We start from the raw sequence: 25,250 nt of genomic DNA, 5'->3' as shown, positions 1-25,250 counted from the left end.
AAGTAAGAAAGGTAATCACCATTCTTAGAATAGTTTCATAATGTTCTAAAATTCAGAGGCTCTTAAAAATAGCAAAATAAAATTTTAAATCTGTTGTTTGGAAGTATTTCATTTATTTTGATAAAAACTTATACTCTGTTGCCTTTTAAACTCTTCTTTTCCAGTCATTTTTAAGTATAGATTCTTTAAATCAATAGTTACCCTACTATGCTATTGAAAAAAACAGAATTCCTTCTCTCTGTGTTGTGGTGACCCTTTTTGAACTTCTTTCCCTCCACAATTCCCCCCTTCAATTCCTGGTCTCTGTGAACACTGTTTTATTCCATTCTTCTACAAGAGTCTTTTTAGTTTTCACAAATGAGAATAAGTGGCATTTGCCTTTCCATGTATGTCTATGTCACTTAACATAATGACCTTCAGTTCCTCCATGCTGCTGCAAATGACAGGGTAGGATCTTTGAATGAATGCTATGAATTTCTGAAAGGCTCTGGAGGCCTTCAGTATGTCAAAATGTGAGCAAAACCACCCAGGGGAGCTTTTTCTTTTGCTCATCCTTTCCTGGTTTCCAACCCCACTCATAAGAGTACTCTCTCCAAAAAGAGAAAGCAAAAAGTTATCAGCACTTAAGGACTCAATAAAGACTCCAGAGAGGACTTGAGGAGATGTAAATGCTTCTTTCTAGGTTGACACCTTTAGACACCAGAACAGCAGTAAAGACAGGAACACAGGACAATTTAATTCCTGGGAAATTCTAGCATGGTGGACAAGATATATTTAATAAATGATCCTCAAAGTTAGTTTGCCTTAGAGCCAACAAAAGGATGACTCTACTCACTTCCTTAAAGTTGAGATCCACAAAGTCAGAGTGATGGCAGCTCCTTTGTACTCAGATGAAACCCAAAGGGAGCAGTTAGTTAAGGAACATATTACAAGTTGCCATGGCCTTCTACCTCTGGGCTTGGCAAGTTCAAACTAAATGGTCTTTCCTGCTTGAAAGATATAACCACAGCCCTCAGGTCATCTTCACTGCAATTTTGTGGTAAATGTGAGAAGAAACTCATTATGCCTTGTAAAAAGTCAAGTGTGAAATAATTTCACACTTTTTCTTGTCAAGATTTGTCAAGGTTGCTTCTCAATAAATAAATTTAATGAATTGCCCAAGATTTTGTACACTGCCTCTAATCCCTATCTTTAATTTTCTTGGAGGCATTTTGATATTATGTCTAAAAGCACATTTTTGGTATCACATAAGTCAGAACATTAGTTCAACTGTGCCATTTATAATTTTTGCAGTCTTAGTCCAGTTTAACTCTATAATCTGTGTATTTCTGAATCTGTAAAATAAAGAGAATAAATGTGTCCTCATCAAAGGGTTCATCTAGAGATTAAATGAGAAAACATTGTTAACTACTGTTATTGGGTCTTTTTTATTTCTAATTCAAAATATTTTTTTCTCCTTTGGTTTACCTATCTTTTTCTTTCAGGAAATATGTCATGAAGTAAAGTCCTCATGATATAGCAGAATCAAGGACTTCCTTAATTCTGTAATGTAAGGGATAACATCAACTTCCTTTCCTTACCTCAATGCCTAATTTAAAATCTTCCCCAATTTTATACTGATGCCAATGGTCCCATACTTGAAAACACATATACATTGTTCATGACTAGATAAAGTATATTTTGTCAGTCACGTATACCTTACTATATATGATATAATTATAGATTCAAATGGAACTCAAAAAATGTTATTTTCAAGTGTGCAGAGTTAAAATCTATTGTAATAGAATGATAATGATGTTTCATCTAAGTACATGGGTCAAATGAAAAAAAATGTTTAACCATCAATAAGAAAGTATATTTAAATATAATTTCATACAATAAAATACATATTTAAAAAAATCTGAAAAGTTTATTAATGTCAATAAACAAAATTTACTGTCATTAGAATTGTTTTGACACAATGCTGTACTCTGCACAAGAGTAAGAACAATGATCACATAGTATTTCTTAGAAAAGTATCCTCTAATGTCTCTAGCTTCTGATGCTCATTAATGAAATTCTATGCTGGTTATTACTTGATCTGTGAAGGTTCTATAGAAGTTGTCTTTGAAAGTCTTGTAGAAAAAGAAAAGATTGGTTGGCCACTTCTGGCTTAGCCATGGCGGCTTTGCCATGGCGGGTAACTCTACAACCAACCCCTCGCAGCTGCTGCCGCTAGAGCTTGTGGACAAGTGTATAGGATCAAGAATTCACAATGTGATGAAGAGTGATAAGGAAATTGTTGGAACACTTCTAGGATTTGATGACTTTGTCAATATGATGCTGGAAGATGTCACCGAATTTGAAATCACACCAAAAGGAAGAAGGATTACTAAATTAGATCAGATTTTGCTACATGGAAATAATATAACAATGCTGGTTCCTGGAGGTGAAGGACCTGAAGTATGAAAGAATTTCCTTGACTTATGCTAGATTCCATTGTGTTTTATAATGGCAACAAAATAGATTTTTTTTAATCTTCTAATGTTTAGATTCTCTAAAGCTAATTTTCCCGTTAAAGGGAAATGCTTTGAAGATGTATTGCATGACCATTTTTCTAAGTTAATCATGATTATCTTGGAAAAAGAAGAAATTAGTGTGTTTTTTGAAGACAAAAATAAAGGTGTTTTTGGTTAAAAAAAAAAAAAAGAAAAGGTTGTAGAACTTTTAGGGGAAAATATAGGATTAGGGAATTCTATTCCATTTGCTAATGATGCTAAAAAATCATCTGTTGACTTAAACATGCAGGGCCAAAATGTACACTTGCGTTATTACTATTCTGTATTGTCACTGTCACCAGCCAGGATCAAAATCAGAAATAAGCAGATTGCAACTGCCTCTTAGCCAACAGTGATGGTAAGACTCCATACATATTAAGATGCATCGTGATATCATAGATGTTAAAATGTGAAAACAACATACCTTAGATTCATTGAAACAGGTAAAAGAACAAAAAATGTGAAGGTGAAGCAAAATATAAGAGTAATGAAAAATAATGAATAAGTATGATAAATCTAAAATATGCAAAATACTACGTTAAGTCTGTCCAAGAAAGTTATTAAGTATGTCCAAGGTGTTAGGTTAAAAAGTATAATAAATTCTTAAATATACAAAGGAAGAGATGGTTAGTGTTAAATATATGTTCTTTATGGGAAAGAAAACATGGCAAGAGAGAAACTAAGAAATAAAGCACATAAAAAAGGTGTCTAAAACCCCCCACATTGGTTGCAGTGAAAGTTGACATGTTTAAACATACACCAAAATCTATATTTTTGTTCCAGTGAAGACAGATAGATAGAACACAGTTAAGCACATGTACAGAAACTACTGATGAATAATCAATGTAGCAATGCATTAATTTTTGTTTACATAGATAAATTCAGAATTATAAAACTACTGGGATAATTGAGGAAAAAAGAAAGTATATTTTCATGTAATTATGCATATTACTTTCTGTTTACTTAACTGGTATGGGATAAACCTCTAAGGGGATTAACTCTTCCACTAGCTAGGTGAAACTGAGCACATTAGCTGGTAATCCTCAGTGTCCTCACGTGTAAATGTAGGCAGTGATAAGATTTATTCACTGAATTATGAAAAAGTTTATACAAACTAATGCATGAAAATTCTTAACAAAAATCCTGCTACACAGTAAACATCAAAAACTATTAATATCACTATGTGTTATATTTATTTATTTTTTTAATATGTTATATTTAAATGAAGTCAAAATCAAATTATTACTCCATCAAAGAAGCATGGGTTCCTTCAATTACATTATAACAATAATTGAGTTTCATGGTTAATGAGACCTTTTCTCATTTTATTCCTTATTTTATCTGGTTTTGGTTTCTAGAGATTGATACTTCATAAACTGACTGATAGGGGGTGAATAGGGTATTGGTCACAAGTGATCGTTTACATGTTCTTGAGCTCAACGTGTAACTATAGATTTGATCACTGATTCTGTAGTTCTCTGTCATAAATTGTCCCCTGATCTTTGTTCAGACATTTGCTTGTCTCCCTTTCTATCTTTCCTTTGATGCTTAAGTTGCAACAGCAGAATCATAGACCACAGAGTTTTATGATGTAGAAATTTTCTCTTATATTCCCTTGCTAGGAGCTTCAGAACGATTTTACTGATCCTTAACAAAGTTGCCTGAGCTTTGACCAACAAGTGACCTATTTACTGCAAGTCTTTGGCTATTTCAGAATGAGCAACCTGAGGCCATCAACAACTCACCACAGGACAATGGTTTCTAACCACATATGCAGGCAACCATAGCTGTAGCTCCTTGAAGGTTTGCTGAGGTATTAACATCTTATTTTAATCTCCCACATTTTTTAGTCATATAGTTACTAAAAGTGACACAAAATCATTGTATTTTGAAATCATATTGTATATGTTCTTCTCTACTCTGGGGAGTAAGACCTCTTTCAGTGAGAATCTCAAGCAAGATTAATATTCCATATTATAACATATTTAATTCACACACCTCTTCTCCTAGTTAGATGCCTCATTTTGTAAAATTATTAGTCAGTGTCTAGCACTCATAAGGAAAATAACAATATCCAGAGATCCAAGATGACGGACTAGAGGGTGACTGCATCTCCCGTGCTCCAGAACTCAGGATTCAAGAAGGGGATGTATTGAGAGACTCGGACCAACATAGAGCCACGGGGTGAGTCTCTCCCACCGGGTGAAGCTCGGCCTGGGCCGCAGGCCCGGACCAGGGCAGCTTCTCGGAGAAGGGCAGGGCAGCAAGAGTCTTCCCTGAGCAGCCCTGCTCTCTCCCACGGCAAGCTCAATGCACAGCCAGTTTCTAGGAGCAGGCCCACCCAGTGAGGATTTTTCCACACAGAACCAACCCTAAGCTCCGGACCCAGCGCCGGGCGGGCCTGCAGGTGGCTTCTCAGACCAGGGAAGGGCAGCGAGAGACTTCCCCAAGCAGCCCTGCTCCCTCCCACTGCAGGCCCGGTCCACAGCCAGGTTCTCCAAGCAGGCCCGCCCAGTGAGAGCTTTTCCACACAGAGCCAACCCCAAGCCCTGAACCCAGAGGCAGGCCCCAGTCGCTTCTGGGACCAAGGCAGGACAGGGAGACGCTTTCCCCGAGCAGCCTGGATCCCTCAGGCAGGGGCAGGCCCTGTCTATAGCCAGCTTCTAGGAGCAGGACCGCCCAGTGAGAGAATGTCCACACAGAACCAGCCCCCAGTCCTGGACCCAGTAGCGGACTAGGGGAAGCTTTCTTCGGAAGCACTGCATTATCAAGCTCCTCCAAGACTTCAGGCTACTGAAGGCTGGGAGGTGATATACTGGAAATCTACAGGGACACTAAAAGCCAATAGAAGAAATCTGCAATATCTCAGAGTCCCACTGATATCTGACCAATATGAGAAAACAAGGGAAGAAAATGTCCCAAACAAACCTAGATACTATATGAATAAAACCCAATGACAGCACAGCAGAAGAAATGTCAGAAAGGGAGTTCAGAATGTACATAATTAAAACAATCAGGGAAGCAAACGAGGAAATGAAAGAGCAAATGCAGGCATTAGATGGTTGCACCAATCAACAGTTAAAAGAGCAAATACGGGAAGCAAGAGATCATTTCAATAAAGAGTTAGAGATACTGAAAAAAAAAACAAACAAATCCTTGAAATGAAGGAAACAATAAACCAAGTTAAAAACTCCATAGAAAGCATAACCAATAGGATAGAACACCTGGAAGACAGAACCTCAGATGTCGAAGACAAAATATTTAATCTTGAAAACGAAGCTGACCAAACAGAGAAGATGGTAAGAAATCATGAACAGAATCTATAAGAATTATGGAATATCATGAAAAGGCCAAATTTAAGAATTATTGGGATTTAGGAAGGCTTAGAGAAGCAAACCAAGGGAATGAACAATCTATTCAATGAAATAATTTCAGAAAATTTCCCAGAACTGAAGAATGAAATGGAAAACCAGGTATAAGAAGCTTATAGAACTCCAAATATACAAAATTACTACAGACCCACACCAAGGCACATTATTATGAAAATACCTAACATACAAAATAAAGACAGAATTTTAAAGGCTGAGAGAGAAAAGAATCAAATTACACTCAGGGGGAAACCAATAAGAATATCAGTAGATTTTTCAGTCCAGACCTAAAAGCTAGAAGGGCCTGGAACAACATTTACCAAACCCTGAAGGAAAACAGATGCCAACCAAGAATCTTATAGCCAGCAAAACTTACTTTCAGATTTGATGATGAAATAAAATCCTTCCATGATAAACAAAAGCTAAAAGAATTTACAAAAAGAAAGCAGGCATTACAGAACATTCTCAGCAAACTATTCCATGAGGAAGAGATGAAAAACAACGATGCAAATCAGCAACGGGAGGCATTAGCCGAAAGGAATAGCCAAATAAAGGAGAAACCAAATCATGTCAAAAAACAAAAATGAGTCAAATGATTGGGAATACAAATCATATCACAATAATAATCCTGAATGTTAATGGCCTGAACTCATCAATCAAAAGACATAGACTGGCAGATTGGATTAAAAAGAAAAATCCAACAATATGCTACCTGCAAGAGACTCATCTCATAGAAAGAGATACCCACAGACTAAAGGTGAAAGGATGGGAAAAAACATACCATGCACACGGACACAGTAAAAAAGCTGGAGTATCCATCCTCATTTCAGATAATGTGGACACAGCAAAAAAGCTGGAGTATCCATCCTCATTTCAGATAATGTGGACTTCAAGTCAAAACTAGTCAGAAGGGATAAAGAAGGACATTACATACTGCTTAAGGGAAGCATAAATCAGCAAGACATAACAATCATAAATATCTATGCCCTGAACATTTGTTCATCCAGGTATGTCAAACAAATCCTTCTCAATTCCAGAAATCAAATAGACCACAACACAATAATACTAGATGATTTTAACACACCTCTCTCACTACTGGATAGATCCTCCAAACAAAAATTGAATAAATAAACCATGGATCTCAATAACACAATCAACAATTTAGACTTAACGTACATATATAGAATATACCATCCAACAAAGAACGAATACACTTTCTTCTCAGCAGCACATGGATCCTTCTCTAAAATAGACCATATTTTATGCCACAAAACTAAGCTACTATTAGCAAATACAAGAAGATAAAGATACTACCTTGTATTCTATCAGATCATAATGGATTGAAATTAGAAATAAATGACAGAATAAACAACAGAAACTTCTCCAATACCTGGAGATTAAATAATATGTTATTATATGATGAATGGATAACAGAAGACATCAGGAGGGAAATAAAAAAAAATTCTTAGAAGTAAACGAGAACAAAGACACATCATATCAAAATCTTTGGGACACTATGAAAGCAGTACTTACAGGAGGATTTATTTCATGGAGCGTATTCAACAAAAGAAGTAAAAATCAACAAATAAATGACCTGACACTATGACTCAAAGCCCTAGAAAAAGAAGAACAGACCAACACCAAAAGTAGTAGAAGACAGGAAATAGTTAAAATCAGAGCTGAAATCAATGAAATTGAAACAAAAGAAACAATCAAAAAAATTAACAAAATAAAGAGTTGGTTCTTTGAAAAAATAAACAAAATTGATAAACCCTTAGCCACACTAACAAAGAGAGAGAAAACTCAAATTACTAAAATTTGGAATGAACAAGGAAATATCACAACAGACACGAGTGAAATACAAAACATAATTAGAAGCTATTTTGAAAATCTATACTCCAACAAAACAGAAAACCTCGAAGACATCAACAAGTTTCTAGAGACATGGGACATACACAAGTTAAATAAATCAATTTCTTTCTTTTTTTTATTGTAAACAATTGGGATACATGTTGTTTCTCTGTTTGTACATGGAGTAAAGGCATACCATTTGTGTAATCATAAATTTACATAGGGTAATGTTGGTTGATCCATTCTGTTATTTTTTCCCTTCCCCCTAAATAAATCAATTTCAAGCAATGAAATAGAAGGGGTCATCAAAAGCCTACCAAGAAAAGTTCGGGACCAGATGGGTTCTCAGCCGAGTTCTACAAAACCTTTAAAGAAGAGTCCATTCCAATACTCCTCAAAGTATTCCAAGAAATAGAAGAGGAGGGAACCCTCCCAGACTCATTCTATGAAGCCAATATCAGCCTGATACCTAAACCAGACAGAGACACATCGAGGAAAGAAAATTTCAGACCAATATCCTTAATGAACATCGACCCAAAAATTCTCAACAAAATTTTAGCAAATCGCTTACAAAAATATATTAACAAGATAGTGCACCACGATCAAGTGAGTTTTATCCCAGGGATGCAAGGTTGGTTCAACATCAGGAAATCAATAAATGTCATTCACCATATCAACAGACTTAAGTTAAGAATCACATGATTATTTCAATAGATGCAGAAAAAGTATTCGATAAAATACAGCATCCCTTCATGCTCAAAACACTGGAAAAAATAGGGATAGTGGGAACATTCCTTAACATTGTAAAGGCCATCTACACTAAGCCCATGGCCAATATCATTCTAAATGGTGAAAAACTGAAAGCATTCCCCCTAAAAACTGCAACAAGGCAGGGATGCCCTCTTTCACCACTTTTATTCAACATTGTCCTTGAAACTCTAGCCAGAGCAATTAGACAAACCAAAGAAATTAAAGGGATACGAATAGGAAAAGAAGAACTCAAACTATCCCTGTTTGCTGATGAAATGATTATATATTTAGAGGAACCTGGAAATTCCACCAGAAAACTTTTAGAACTCATAAGTGAATTCAGTAAAGTAGCAGGCTACAAGATCAATGCTCATAAATCCAATGCATTTTTATACATAAGTGATGAATCTTCAGAAAGAGAAATTAGGAAAACTACCCCATTCACAATAGCATCGAAAAAAATAAAATACTTGGGAATCAATCTCACAAAAGAGGTGAAAGACCTCTGCAATGAGAACTACAGAACATAAAGAAAGAAATTAAAGAAAATCTTAAAAGATGGAAAGATCTCCCATGTTCTTGGATAGGAAAAATTAATATTGTCAAAATGGCCATACTACTAAAAGTGCTATACAGATTCAATGCAATTCCAATTAAAATCCCAATGATGTACCTTACAGAAATAGAGCAAGCAATTATGAAATTTATCTGGAAGAATAAGAAACCCAGAATAGCTAAAGCAATCCTTGGCAGAAAGAGCAAAGCAGGGGGTATCACAATACCAGATCTTCAACTCTACTACAAAGCAATAGTAACAAAAACGGCATGGTATTGGTACCAAAATAGACAGGTATATCAATGGTACAGAATAGAGGACACAGACACAAACCCAAATAAATACAATTTTCTCATACTAGACGAAGGTGCCAAAAATATGCAATGGAGAAAAGATAGCCTCTTCAACAAATGGTGCTGGGAAAACTGGAAATCCATATGCAGCAGAATGAAATTAAACCCCTATCTCTCACTCTGCACAAAACTCAACTCAAAATGGATCAAGGACCTTGGAATCAGACCAGAGACCCTGCATCTTATAGAAGAAAAAGTAGGTCCAAATCTTCAACATGTTAGGATCGGACTTCTTTAACAGGACTCACATAACACAAGAAATAAAAGCAAGAATCAATAACTGGGATAGATTCAAACTAAAAAGCTTTCTCTCAGCAAAGGAAACTATCAGTAATGTGAAGAGAGAGCCTACAGAGTGGGAGAATATCTTTGTCACTCATACTTCAGATAGAGTACTAACTTCCAGAATCTATAAAGAACTCAAAAAACTCTACACCAAGAATACAAATAATCCAATCAACAAATGGGCTAAGGAAATGAACAGACACCTCACAGAAGATCTACAAGCAATCAACAGATATATGAAAAAATGTTCAACATCTCTAGTAATAAGAGAAATGCAAATCAAAACTACACTATGATTCCATCTCACCCCAATTAGAATGGCTATTATCAAGAACACAAGCAACAATAGGTGTTGGCAAAGATGTGGGGGAAAAGGTACACTCATACATTGCTGGTGGGGTTGCAAATTAGTGCAGTCACTCTGGAAAGCAGTGTGGAGATTCCTCAGAAAGCTTGGAATGGAACCACCATTTGACCCAGCTATCCCACTCCTATACCCAAAGGACTTAAAATCAGCATACTACAGACATACAGTCACATCAACGTTCATAGCTGCTCAATTCACAATAGCCAGATTGTGGAACCAACCTAGATGTCCTTCAATTGATGAATGGATAAAGAAACTGTGGTATATATATATACAATGCAATGTTACTCTGCCATAATGATAAAATTATGGCATTTGCAGGCAAATGGATGAAATTGGAGAATATCATGCTAAGTGAGATAAGCCAATATCAAAAAACCAAAGGACAAATGATCTCGCTGATAAGTGGATGATGATACTTAATGGGGGTTGGGAGGGGTTAGTGTTAGGGTTAGGGTTAGGTTTAGTGTTAGGGTTAGGTTTAGTGTTAGGGTTAGGGAAGGGGGAAAGAATGGAGGAAGGAAGGACTGTATACAGGGAAAAGAGGGGTGTGAGGGGTTGGGGGGAAGGGGAAAAAATAACAGAATGAATCAAACAACATTACCCTATGTAAATTTATGATTACACAAATGGTATGCCTTTACTCCATGTACAGAGAAACAACATGCATCCCATTTGTTTGCAATAAAAAAAAAAGTAATGCAAAAAAAAAAAAAAAAAAAAAAAAAAGAAGTGTTTGGAGGTTGTTTTCTGAGAGCATACTTTGTATTCTAAGGTTTCTGAAGTGGAGCACTTCCAGATGATAAAATTCACGCCTGGGTGGGACTGCTAGCCAAAATGAACAGAGTCGAGGGTCATTGGCATTAGAGGAATGTTCCAACATTCTGAGGCTAAGTAGATTTCTTGTAACTCTGAGGATCTACCATTCTACTAATTACTTGACTTTTCCTAAAATGAATGGGTTTGTTAAGGGCTTTAGCACACGGAAGTTGACTGTCTCACTAAAAGTTACTGTTTTACTCAGCTTTTTGCAAATGCAATGCCAGGGTGTTATGATCAAAACCTGTGATTTTTGTAATAGTACTAATTAAGCATTTGGGGTTTGTGATGTGTGGATGGAGTGTTTATTTGTGACTGTAACACCCCACAACCTGGTGCAATGAAAGTATACAGGACTAGTTCATTGGTCTGGAGGCAACTGATCAAGCTCAGATGTGTATTACCATAAGAAACAAATGGTCCACCTAACTCTAAGGCTACAGGTAAGCAGCTTAGCTAGAGGACTTCAAAAACCTTTTCAGTCACCAGAGGTATTTCAGGGGTCTGTAGAAACCTTGAGAAGCTTCCACTGGTCCCATGCATCTCCTTAGACACCTTCCTGGTGTGTGAAGCACGTTGACAATCATCAATATGAAAAGGCACCTCTGAACATGATCATGTTAAACTGAGCATATTGGAACACTTGAATACTTCCCTTGAACAACTGCCATTATAGAGTCATGAACTTGCCCCATGAACTTCTAAACTTTGTTTAAAAAGGATTATTGCCAAATAAAATTGTTATAGAAAAAAAAAATCCAGATTTTTCATATTGTTCCATATCTTCTATTGTGGTTGGTTTGCTTTCACTTTTTAAATTGATAAATAATGTTATATATTTGGGGGGTTCAATGTGATATTTTGTTATATATACTGTTACACACACACATACACACACATCGTGAATGATTAAATCAAGATAATTAACATATTCAACAGCCCACATACTCATTTTTGGTTCAATAGACCTCAAAACCTTTTCTACCTATCAAATCTGGAATTTTATGCTTTTTGACCACTACTTCCTCATTCCTTAACACCCAGCCTCTGATAACCATCATTCTACCTTCATTCTATGAGTTCAACTTTTCTAGGTTCTACAGATAAATGAGATCATGTAGTATCTATCTTTCTGTGCTTGGCTTATTTCACTTAGCATAATGTCTTCCAGGTTTGTCCATATTGTAGCAAATCGCAGATTTTCGTTATTCTGAAGCTGAATATTATTCCATTGTGCATATATATATATATATATATATATAACATTTATATATATGTATGTGTGTTTATGATATATATACATCACATTTTCTTTTCCTATTAATCTGTTGATGGACACTTGGATTACCTCCAAATCTTGGCCATTGAGAATAATGCTGCCAAAAAAAAAGAAAGACAGATGGCCAACAGGTATATAAAAAAATGTTCAACATCACTAATCATCAGTACTATGCAAATTGAAATCACAATGAAATCTAACCACACCTGTTGGAATGCTATTATCCAAAAGATAAAATAGAATATGCTGGTGAGATGTGAAGAAAAAGGAGCATTTTTATACTGTTGGTGGGAATGTACATTAGCATAGCCACTGAGAAAAACAGTATGAAAAACTAAAAATAGAATTTTCATACAATTCAACAATCTCATTTCTGGGTGTATATCTAAGGAATTGAAATCAATGTCTCAAAGAGATATCTGCGTTGTCAGCTCTCTTTTGGATTTTGCAACTACTCATTATCAAGCAGATGGTGAAGTGAATAACTGTTTTGAATTTGGGGGTAGAGGAAGAATTAAATATGTTTTCTTGTTTATGTTTAAACTGGAGGTTGATACAAGTGAAAATGGTTTTGAATAATGTGTTTTGGTGAATATTTCTGAATGATTTTGTTATTGTTACTGTGAAAAATAAAATTAAAAATCCATCCCATACTAGTAAAATAAAATCAACATGGTACTGACAGTCCAAATATAACTGCAAATATCAGGATGGACATTTTACAGAACAAATCAAATGCAGAGGTGAACAAGAAACCAAAATTGGTGTATACCTCCAATTTTCTCTTTATTTATTTTATTTTTATTTTGTTTTTAGATATACATGGAGAGTTCACCTGCAATGATTTTCTTCTAAAGCAGATTACTATGGTGAAACCAAGCCCTCCCACCATGCACGCACACACACACACACAAACACACACACACACACACACAAAATGAAAAGAAAAAAAGGCACTGAGAAAAATGCAAAATGTTTTAAGAAAGATAAGATGCAGCAAACGTATCCAACTAAGAATGGAAAAGGTAATACTCAAAGTGATATTTCTTGTGCATTTCAAAGTACCAAGCACTTTCGATGTACTATTATATTTAATCCCCACAACCACCTCATGGCATCAGTGATCTAATTGCCCCATTTGTCAGGAAGCATCTAATCACAGAGAGTATATCTATTTTGGTCAAAGTTCTAGTTTGTAAATGGAGGAGTAGGATAGGCAGGTTGGCCTAGAAAGTCTGTATATAACAACTTCTAAACTGGACAGTGGCCATCAAAGAAGAGGTGGGGCCCAGTTGGATGATCCTTTTATAAAACAACCTCCTATGACACTGTGTAATTATATGTGAGAACTCTACTCTGGATCAGGGGGTCCAACTGAATGCACATACTTGATTTACCACCACCAAGCCCTTAACACTTATTTTCTAGGATGGATGGATAATGCATAAAAACACAGCATGCTGTTTACATCACTATGGAGTTCTGTAACTTCAGGGAGAGCAAAATAATTCTCCAGAAATTGGAAAAATTAAAATCAAAGATTTATTACTGAAGGCAGTAATAACTAGAAAGGAAGAGAGATGATATATGAAGTATTGACACCAGAGCTCATGATCACACAACCAAATAAGAAACAGTAGCACCAGATTGGCAGCAACCCTATAGAGCAAGTTATAACTTTAGGTCCTTTGGCCTGAACAAAGCAATTCTTCTGCCATCTTCATGGTATCTGGGCTTCTTAGAACCTATGCTCCCAGAGATGAATTATGTTTGTCTACTTTATATTTTCCTACTTTAGATATGTCGAGTGGCATTGAATCCCTTCTCTCTTCGTGGCTGTTGGCCCAGCAGCCTAGTTTAATGATATTGAATAAATATCTTCGCATCTTTTTCATCAAACTAAGCTGAAACAGTTAAGTGACTAAATAAAACAAGATAAAGCAGAAATCTTTGGTGAAAGTTACTCTCAGTAGTCAGAACTTCCACAATTACTGAGCCTCTTAACATCTTCATAATAATTGAGCATTCAAGACTCATGACCAAAGTTTTGATGGACTAAAGAAACCTAGATCCCAGAAACCATGAACATGATCTTTATTCCACCTACTGTTGACCTTTGTTAGATCAGATTTATAGAACTCTACATTGAAGAGTCACTACCATATATGGTATGGGTAGAAAATCTAATTTAGACCCACCTCAGCTGGCTTTGTCTCATTTCATGAACTAATACATCACTTTATTGAGCTAATGTATGCTAGATCATTCAGACAGTATGTTTCTGGGTTTCATATATAAATCATTGGGTCAGTGATTTTTTTTCTCATATGATTCTGATTACCTCTTGTCATATCAAATTTCTTTCTCATTGAGATTCAAATTAAATTTTCTCTTTTAGATTCTAAGAGTATGAACACCTACTACTTGTTTCTCAGTTTACATATTGAAAATATTTTTCAGAGTGTTCTTTCTAAAAAGGTATCATCACACACACAAAAATACTTTGTGTCTACCAGCCTAGAATGACATATAGCAAGTGAGCAATAAATATTTGTGAAATTATAGAATGAGTAAAAAATACACATGGTCTTTGGTTTCATGGGAACTGTTTAATAAAAGAAATTATAAAATCCAGGCATGGTAGTGCATGCCTATAATCCCAGCGACTTGGGAGGCTAAGGCAGGAGTATCACAAGTTCAAAGTCAGTCTCAGCAAAAGTGAGGCACTGAGCAACTCAGTGTGACCCTGCCTCTAAATAAAATACAAAATAGGACTGGAGATGTGGCTCAGGGGATGAGCACTGCTGAGTTCAATGCCCAGTACCAAAAAAACAAGAAAGAAAGAGAGGAGAGAGTGAGTGAGGGAGGGAGGGAGGGAGGGAGGAAGGAAGGAGGGAAGGAAGGAAGGAAGGAGGGAAGGAAGGAAGGAAGGAAGGAAGGAAGGAAGGGAGGGAGGGAGAAGGAAATTATAATAGCTAAGTAAAAAAGCAAACAAATAATAGCAGCTCCATTCATGTTATAAATTAAATGAAAAGGTTTTGAGATTCAGCATAATAATAGAAGGAACCAACAATCTCTAACTGGGTAATCAAAAATTTTAACATTTAAGTTAAGACAAGGGATGAGAATAAGCTGGCCTTAGAGATCTAATGGAAGAACGGCAGAACATGCCAGCATGTGCACAGCTCTGAGGAAGAACAAAGCTTGAGCAGCGATGGCTAGTGTTCTCTTATGCAACTTTATATTGTTTCCCTCGTAATAACTAGAACAAATTACTTTGCAATATAGAAAACATCAAATTAAATTTTTTTAAATCATAGCAGTGGGTTGCCTGAAATTCAGGTTCAGCTGCAGCAGGTAGCACAGAGGCAACAACACATCTCTTCTCCAATGCCATGTGGCTGGCTGCTTAGCCAGAAGCCAGCCAAAGGCAACTGTCTGGAAATCTGACGCACCACGACCCTGCCTCCTCTGACACCTGGCATGTTCATCAATCTTTTCTTCCTAAGTTTTCAAATACAGTTTATTTCCTATAGTGTCTTACATTTCTTTTTCATCTTAAATATTCACTCCTCTTAGAGTTTTTCAGTTTTTATATCAGAAAGGTCTCTCCATATTATCTTCAGAAGAATAACTGAATTGATTGCATGACAAAATTAACTTCTGTTAAGTTAATCATATCCATTTCAACAATACAGATAAAAATATCTTCAAATTAAAAAAAAAAAAATCTTGATGTAGTCTGAGAAACCCATTAAAGACCAGTGTGGTTCAAGATTAATTAGTGAGAGGACAATTGATATATAATGCATGAGGTTATACAGAATAACAGATTATATGTCATCTCTTTAGTACATTGAAACACTGTAAACCATACTGAGTGTATATTTTGGGCTACAGAGATTTTTAAATTTTTTAAACTTTTTTTCTTTTTTAAAACAATGCCAAATACAGTTTAATTTTTTTTTATTTAAAAAAAATTTTTTTTAATTTATTTTTTTGGTACAAGGATTGAACCCAGGTAACAACTGAGTCACATCCTGGCCCATTTTTTATATTTTATTTAGAGACAGGGTCTCTCTGAGTTGCTTAGGGCAGTAAGTTCCCAAATAATCAAGTCATATAGTATGCTTGGGAACAGATGCTCTGAAATATTCCTTTTCCTATTTCCTGTCTTTTCTTCCTCCATTCACCTTAGCATGAGGAAGTTCTTCATTAATTTATAACAACCTATGGACTAAGAGAATGAGAGCAAAGTCTGTTCTGTGAAGAGAGACATTTAAATGAATTTACCATTGGTTCTTATTTCTCAGCAGTGAGTCTATCAACAAAACTTCATGTGAGTTGTTTGTTCCGATTCACCTTTTATAGAGGCAAATACTCTGCGCAATATTAACAACCAAAATACAGCAAAAAATAAGTCTTTATTTATTCTTCCCCTCTTTTATTTTTTTCCTTAACTCAAGCAAAACAAATGAGGGGATAAATCATGTTGATTATTTTCTTTTATAAATTCCTCCATTTCCTCCAGTAATTGCCCTCTTGTTTCTGCATCACTTAATTTTTTTAACATAAGTACATGCATGTGTGTCTGAGCAAAGAGTGTTCAGATTTCACCTAGATGCTGAGAGGGACACTAGGAAGGGTAATTTAAAAATGTGTAATGTGTCTCCCTCCTTTTGGGGAAGATTTTTTACAAGTTGACAATTAACAAAATGATATCTCATATTTTTGTCAATTGTTAGGATTCTGTGATCTGTTTACCAAAAGGCGACATACTCTTCTCAATGATTGGTTGAAAAAGGGGAAATGACAGTTATAGCCAGTGACGACTGAGGCTGCAGGGAGTTATAAATGGATCTGGCCTGCCCCCTAGTGGCCAAGGAACAACGACCAGAATTGTTTTGGAAATCTAACCTCCTGCTGTAGAGTGGTAGGGAAGAGTTGGTGCTGGGGAGCTAACTGCCTTGCAAGTTAGCTTATCAAAGTTGTTCAGGGAGATCAAAATACAAGATGGATGATAGAAGATAGGTGGCTAATTATTTTTAGATGGACAAAGAATCCAAACGCTATTACCTCCATTCTTCCAGCAGAAATCAAATTCACCAGATTCTGAAGCACTCCAAGAATAGATGGTGAAGTAAGTATGATCTGACAGGAATTACTGTACATTTATTACTTAGAATTACAATAAGGCAAACTCAGAAGACGAGCTGTATGTTAGTCAAGGCTCTCCGGAGAAACAGCCATTAAGCTATATATATTTAATACAAATGCATTCATTTTATTTTATATAAATTTATATATATGTATGTGTGTATGTATACATATATATGTATGATGGAGGGGAGGAGACAAGAGATTATGGAAATTAGCTCGTGAAATTATGGACGCTAACAAATCTTACTATCTTCTGTCTGCAAGGAGGAGAATCAGGAAAGCCAATGAAGTCAGTCAGTCCATGTCCAAAGACTTGAGAACCAGTGATGCTGATGATATAAATCCTGGAGCCCAAAGACCCCAGAGCCATGAGCTTCAGTGTCCAGTGTCTGAGGGCAGGAGTAGCTGCATGTCTTGGCTCAAGAAGGGTCTCTGACTGTTGGTTCTGTCAGGGCCCTCAGTGGATTGGATGATGCTCACCCACACTGGTGAGAATGGACTTTCTTTAGTCAGTCCACTGACTCAAATGATAACCTCTTCTAGAAACAGCCTCACAAACACATTCAGAAATAATATTTTATCAGCTCTCTGGGCATCTCTATAGCCTAGTCAAGTTTATACATGAAATTAACCATCACATGCTTCTATTTCCACAACCGTCATCCATGTGTTGTTAAGCAGAGAATACTCATTTGTTTGATCGCTCACAATCCTACTTACGCAGATCAGCTGGGGACCAGAAAAGGTAAAGGTGTCCAGATCCTCCCCAAAGTTCTTCCCAGGTGTGATGTAAAAGTGGGGACCTGGCATCGTTTTTTTTTTTTTTTTTCTTCTTCTTTTTTTGTGATGCTGGGGATGCTAGGTAAGCACTTTACCACTAAGCCACACGCCCATCCACATCAGTGGCTTTTAGAAGCTTGCCACTGGTGGAAATGTGCAGCCAGGATTGGAAACCACTACATAGCTTAACCTTGTTCAGTAGGGCAGATGGATTTTAATTCAATGTGGCTATAAAGACCCAGATTGTTTTGTTTGAGAATAAACAAATAAAGCCTTTGTTAACAGCAGTCATATGCAGATTGTAACAAATCAAAATTATTCAACTTCCCAAATGAGTAGAATAGAAGATTAAAAGAAGCCTGAAGGATTGTCTTAAAACTTTCCCTTGGATAGGTATGTCCCAATAAGTTTGTTCTACAAAAAACAAATATCCCAAATGACAGTCCCCTGGTCTTCCTTTTTAGTCCTAGATGCATTGTATTGTAGACTTGTTTTCATATTCATTGTGAATTTCTCTCATTCTTTGGCAAGTATAATATGTTCCTCATGGTTCTCAAGTATTCATCTGCTTACTTGTTGAAAATGCTGTTTTCTCTTTACCCCTTTGAGAGTTACATTAATAAATCTGAGTGTCGAACAGAAATCTTCCCTGATTAACAAGTAGTCCAGGTGAATCTGATACATGTAGCCTCAAACACATGAAGCATCTCAAGAGAAGTTCTGCTTAATCACATTACACTTGATGACTCACTGAGGCTTGTGGAAGCAGGATGTTTCAGAGAAGGAATTTTCTAATATCTGTTTTCTACTACCATGGTTTTCACAGTGTGGTCTCTGGACTTACAGCATCTGCATCACCTAGGAACTTGTGATGCAGATGTGCACCTAGGAAACACAAATTCTCGGCCCTGCTCTGGATCTATGGGGTGAAATGAAATGGAGTGTAGACCCAGCAAAAGTAGTTCCTATAGCTCCTTGGAAGATTGTTTTTCTGTAGATTTCCTTTCATTTTTCAATTTAAGTTTATGTTTAACTGAAATATTAAAACGATTATACATATTAATGTGATATTTCAATACATGTATACCTTGTGTAGTGTCTAAGTCAGGTTTATCTATATACTCACAAATTCATTTCTCTATGGTGAAAACATTCAAAATCCTTTTTTAGCTTTTCTCAAAAAGCTACATATATCATATACCTCAGTAAATGATATATGACTATTATCTATAGTCACCAAACTGTACAGTAAAATAGCACATCAGAACTACTTACTCCTTCCTAACTGTAACTTAGCACTCACTGATAATTCTCCTGTCCTTCCAACCCTTCTACTCTCCCCAGCCTCAGGTCACCACCATTCTGCTTTCAACTTCTATGAGATTAACTTTTTACATTCCAAATGAGTAAGATTGTGTGATATGTTTTTCTGTGCTTAGCTTATTTTCTTTTTGATCCTTACGCATTCTTAATTTGAGAATCACTAGACTTTTTGAAGAACCACCCCATCCTCATTGATGGTCTTTTGATATAGCTTCTCCTTAGATTTTTTTTCCTTTCTACTCCTAACACATGCCTTTAGGAGGGAACCAAATCCCACTATTATGAATCAAATCAAAGAGGAGGGTGAGAGCGGTAAGGAGTTAATTAATGAGTGCAAAGTTGTTATAGTTAGATAGGAGGAAGAAATTCTGCTGTACTGTTGCATAGCAGGGTAACTACAGGTAACAATTATGTTCTGTATATCTCACAACACTAGAAGAAAGGATTTTGAATCTTACACCATAAAGAAAGAGCACTGGATTTAAATGACAAGATTTTGATGAGAGTCCAGCTCTGCCAATAACTAGGAATGAAATCATATAAATGTTTTTCCCTTCTGCAATGGTTTGGATCTTAAGTGTGCCCCAAAGGCTCATGTGTGAAGCCTTGGTTGTCAGTCTGTGGTACTACTGGAAGGCAGTAAAAGCTTTAGGAGGTGGGGCCTGATGGAAGAAAGTGAAGTCACTGGGAGTGTGCCCTTGAAATAATAGTAGGACCTCAGCCCCTTTTCTCTCACTGTTTGCTTCACAACTACCATGAGGTGAACAATCTTCCTTTGCTACACACTTCAGCCGCCATGATGTATTGTGCCAACACAGGCCCACAGCAACCAGGCCAAGTGACCATAAACTGAAACCTCTAAAATGCTGAACCTAAATAATCCTTTCACCCTTATAAGTTGATTATCTTGGGAACAGATTTTTAAAAAAAATTTAATGCATCCTCTGAGCCTATTTCCTTTTTGGACATTAGAAAAGAACTTCATTCCGTTCTGTTTTGTACTCAGAGTCAAGAACTTTGCTTGGAACTTTACTATTATGTCATTTGCTCAATAGTACACAGCTGCAGTTAGTATAACTTTTGATTTACAGATGAGAGAAAAGCAGATGTTTGCCTAACCCTGATCTATTGACCACATACCCATTGGCAGTGTTTCCTTATTAGGGGGAAAAAAAAGTAGATAAATATGAGTTTGTTGTGAGGATAAGAGAGGCAACTAAGTTTAAAAGAATTTATAAAACATAAGCATTATGTTTGTACTTATCCACATAATGGTCTGGTAGGTTGGCTGGCATAAGCACAAATCAATTTGCAGCTGAGGGAAATCAGCAGTTAATTAAAAAAAAAAAAAAGAAAGAAACCAGAGGATCCTTCCAAATGCTCTGATAACTCAAGAGTTGTCCCCTGACTCAGATCTGAGGTAATGTGGGGTGGAACAAGGGGCTGGTCTGCTTGTCCAAGAGCAAGCATAAGCTCTGTCCACAGAGAAGGGCAAGGAGGTGTTGTTTCTGTTTTACCTGAGGGATGGGCTTGAACAACCAATATTTACAGAGGACAGCTTTCAGTTTTTCATTCAAATGAGCATAGCTAATGACAATCCTGCAACTATTTTTCAGGAACTTAAAAGGAAAAAAAGAAAAAAATGCCAGCTCCACCTTTCTGCTTGTCAGTGGAAAGTCCTGGTGCAGTGTCTGGCACAGAACTGGGAGGGCACCACGCCTGCAGGAAAGGAAAGCATGGCGCTGTCTCCTGATGGAGAGCAGCTATGTTGACAGCAGCCCTGGACATGCTTGAGGACGACCCTCCCCAGTTAAAGTCAAGTGCCATTTTTTTCAGTGTTCTAGGAGGAACTACAGATCAAGACAAGCTTCCGCCTACACTCTTGGGATTACTAATTTTTTTTTCTTTTCCCTCCTTTGGACTTGTGCTGATGTAGCTCATGTCAGATAAATCACTGCATTTCTAATTTTATGTTTCAAGAAGAGAAATGAGTAAAACGTTAACACAGAACCATGCAATGTATTCATGGTATTTTTACGGTTCATATTTGTTCATTTGAAGGACAGGTTAGTAAAATATACTAAGCACAGTAGGCACTTACGAAGAAATGTGCATAAAGTAAGTGTAGTGTGTGGGTAATGTTCTTTACACAAACTAGTTAAATTTCAAACTAGTTATTATGCCTTTAGATTTTTTTATATTAAGATATGAACAAATATTAGACACACCCAAACACTGTTAAAAATTAAGATGCTTTTCTAAAATTCTGGAGCTAATACATTCACATTTACTTTTTAAAAAGGCAGGTGATTTTGCAGAATGAAAACAAAAATAATGAAAACTTGCATTTGGACATGAAATTCTCTAAGACTCAAAAATCCTTGTCCATTATCCTATTACTCAGCTAAATTTATATTAGTAGTTGTAGTGAGCTGAGTCGAATTCTCCCAAAATTCATGTCCACATGGTACTTCATTATGTGAATTTTTTCAGAAATGCAGTTTTTGAAGATGTGATTAATTAAGTTCTGATCTTATTGGACTATGATGGATCTCAAATCCAACGTCTGGGGTCCTCATAAGAAAGCCAGGTGATGACAGAATGTGGAATGATATGTGACAAAAAGGGTAGAGACTAGCACTCCATTCCATCACTTGGGATGGAGCCCATGGAATGCCATGACTGTCAGCAGCCACTAGAAGTCCAGAAAAGGCAAGGAAGGTCCTTCCTTAGAACCTTCTAAGAGAGCATGACCCTGCCAACAATTTGATTTTGGCTTTCTAAGTCTCCAGAACTGTGAGAAAAATATGTGTTTTTTAAAGCTCCCAGCTTGTGGTAATGTGTTACAGCAGCCCTAGATACAATGGCAAAGTGGGAGATTAAAAATACATCAAAGCAGTAGAAAAAGGGGAAAATATTTCCAAGTTGACAACAGAACATAGTTTTTGAAAATTCATCCTGAAGAGAAGCCTTGAATAAATGGTAATGAAACAGATTCTCCTAACAAATGATCCTGCTGCCCAGAACTCAGACTGCAGATTTCTTTCATTTGATTTTAATTTATTAATCTTATGACAGTTGCCAAATATCATGTCGGGCTATGAAGGAAAAATAATTAACAAATCCAGTGTGGAACTTTCCTTCATAAATTGAATTCTAGTGAGGGAAAGAGACAGAAAATAAATGCCCTGTGTATGTGTGTTGAAATGTTTAAACGTTCCCTGAAGGAGTATGGCACAGAGGAAGCTAATCTAGACGAAAAGTTTCAAGGATGCTTCAAGAAAATAGTGTTTAAACTGAAATTGGGGAGAACAAATTTCAATGTAACCATATAAACAACCAGAAGGACATCTATTATCTATTCTAGATAAATCTCTGGAAGGTCTTGAGGTTACTGAAAAAAAGAAAAAAAGGAAAACAACCTCAGTTGCATCTGAAGATCTGAGAGAGGCAACCAATCTACAGCACAAACAAAGCCAGAGTGCACTAGGAAACATCAAGGACACAACTTGCCATTTTACATCCTGGATTTGACAATTTACTTGACTTTGAAGGCTTAATCTTTCTTCCAAAAATGCCTCATCTACCTACTAGCTAGAGAATTTTGAGATTTGTATGCAGGATATGAAAACTGCCCACACTCCTTTGGTCTTAATTATTGCACAGCTGTTTTAAATTCAGCTTGTTTCATTATCATTTATTCAAAGCTGTTTTAAAAAATGTATTAAGAGCCAAGTACTAGTGGGACACAAAAATGAATTACATCATAATCCAGATTTTAAGGAACTCCATGTGATGGAAGTCACATATCTAAAAGAAGAGTATCTAAAGGAAGAGTATTTAAGGAATAACACAATAATAGAAATATATATAAAATACAAAATTTTACAAAGCAGGCATTATCTCTGATTAATGAATGAGGAAAACTGAAATATTTATCTGGACATAGTTATCTGGAGCTCCATGTACAGAAGGGAAATCTAGTCTCCATTTTATATATCTGCCTAAGAAATCCACTGCAATGGGATAAGAGGAAAATGTCACACCTCTCCTGAATTGACTCTTAGATTCTTTAGAACTCTTAATGATTCTGTCTACTACCTTCATATTTAGTCATTTGTACAGGTCCCTGTGGGAAAAAAGTGTAGCATCAGTTGTCTTTTAAAAACAACTTATACAAATGTGTTCACTAAGTGTAAAATATGCCAATAATTAACTTTCCAAAAAAGGTTGAAATTAAAACTGGAAATGTTATGCAAATCACTTAATCTTTGTTTCAAATTCCTTAGAAGCAGAAAGAAAGGCTCAAGATACAGATTTGAAGTACTAACTTTGTTTAATGTCTACCATCTTAGGCCCATTTTGATTTAACCAAGGTAGAAAAAAAAAGGGCAGACAAAGGAACTAGGCTCATTCATAAAAATAACTGTCTCTTAATCTTGTAATAAACTAACCATGGGAATTTAAGATTCAATGCCATTTTATTATAATGTAGTTACTTCATAGAACACATTAATTTATTTAATATTACAACACAATGACAAAAACATTTTAAATTCTTTTCATAGTATTTGTCCCATGTAACTCTTGTTATGCTTTGGATCTTAAATGTCTCCCCCAAAGGTTCATGTTAAACCCTTGGTCAACCAGTACTGGGAGGTGGTGAAATCTTTAAGAGGTGAGGCCTAGTGGAAGAAAGTTAAGTCATTGGAGACCTGCCCGTAAAAGGGACCCCGGACCCTTTCTCTCTCTCTCTCTCTCTCTCTCTCTCTTTCTGCTTCCTGGCTGCTGTGAGATGAGCAGCCTCCTTTGTCCTGCGCCTTTTCCATAATATACTGTGCTGCCACAGACCTAAAGTAATGTGGCCAAGCAACCATGGATGAAACCTCTGAAATCAGGAGCCAAAATAAACCTTTTCTTTTTTAAGTTGATTTATCTTAGGTGTTTTGTCACAGCAACAAAAGGCTAACTTACTGAAAATCATTTCGCTGTGATAAGAGATTCCCAGTTGCTTGGTTAAAGTATTAATAGTTAATGTTTAATGGAGAATAAATAAGTTGCAAAGTTGAGGTGCTAATACTCTAAAAGTAAGTAAATCTCACTTCTTGGTACATTCATCCATATGGTTATTCACTCATTCCTTCATCTAACAATCATTAGCTTCAAGGCACTCTGACTCCAAGGCACAGAGAGAAAGTATAGTCCTAGTCCTGGCAGGACCAAAAATGCAATTTGAGAAGTGATGTAGGTTCAAAACAAACTAGGGAATACAAACAAATAGCCAAATAAAATGTATGGGTGCCTTAATGGAAACATTGTGATATAGGATACAATGACTATAAAAAGAATTACACTGCAAATTTCCAAGAGAGTATTGGAGGAATATTAGGAACTGGTTAAAAAAAAAATTCATTATGCTCTTTTTCCATAGACATAAAATTCTGAACCAGGCAAGTGGCCACCCAGAATAAAGAGTAGATTTTTCCAGCTCTACTTGCAGTTAGATGTGGTTATTCCTAAGTTCTAGCTAGAAGTAAATTAAACTCTCCTTAGATGCTTCAAGGAACCTTCTTTAAGAAAAGCTAGGGCTGGGGAGATGGCTCAGCTGGTAGAGTGCTTGCCTCACAAGCACAAGGCCCTGAGTTCAATTCCCAGTACTGCAAAAAAAAGAAAAGCTGATCTATCCTCCTCTCTTATGCCCAATGATGAGCAGAAATGTTGCCTGTGACTATACAAGTGAGATCACCCCCAATTGGTGAGGAACAGAGTAGGGACAGCCTGTGTCTGAGGAGACAGCTCTCATTCCAAACCTGGGCTTTTAG

At 36.3% G+C, this 25,250-nt stretch overlaps 2 protein-coding genes across 2 annotated transcripts in view; one reads left to right on the top strand and one right to left on the bottom strand.

The window, feature by feature from the left end:
• Positions 1-25,250, bottom strand: part of LOC124982439 (killer cell lectin-like receptor subfamily E member 1) — a 40,859-nt gene that overhangs the window by 9,931 nt on the left and 5,678 nt on the right. The gene's annotated exons all lie outside the window — the stretch shown is intronic.
• On the top strand, positions 2,173-2,641 carry LOC124982441 (U6 snRNA-associated Sm-like protein LSm5). Its single transcript, XM_047549077.1, has one exon. It carries the CDS (start codon positions 2,173-2,175, stop codon positions 2,446-2,448), a length of 276 nt encoding a protein of 91 aa, XP_047405033.1. The 3' UTR covers positions 2,449-2,641.

Source organism: Sciurus carolinensis, chromosome 4 (assembly GCF_902686445.1).
Source record: "Sciurus carolinensis chromosome 4, mSciCar1.2, whole genome shotgun sequence".
Taxonomy (NCBI): Eukaryota; Metazoa; Chordata; class Mammalia; order Rodentia; family Sciuridae; genus Sciurus; species Sciurus carolinensis.
This window is presented reverse-complemented; position numbering and strand designations above follow the sequence as displayed.

What these genes read in the sequence shown, in the direction of transcription:
- LOC124982441 (XM_047549077.1), top strand. Translation starts at nt 2,173, where the DNA reads ATGGCGGGTAACTCTACAACCAACCCCTCGCAGCTGCTGCCGCTAGAG.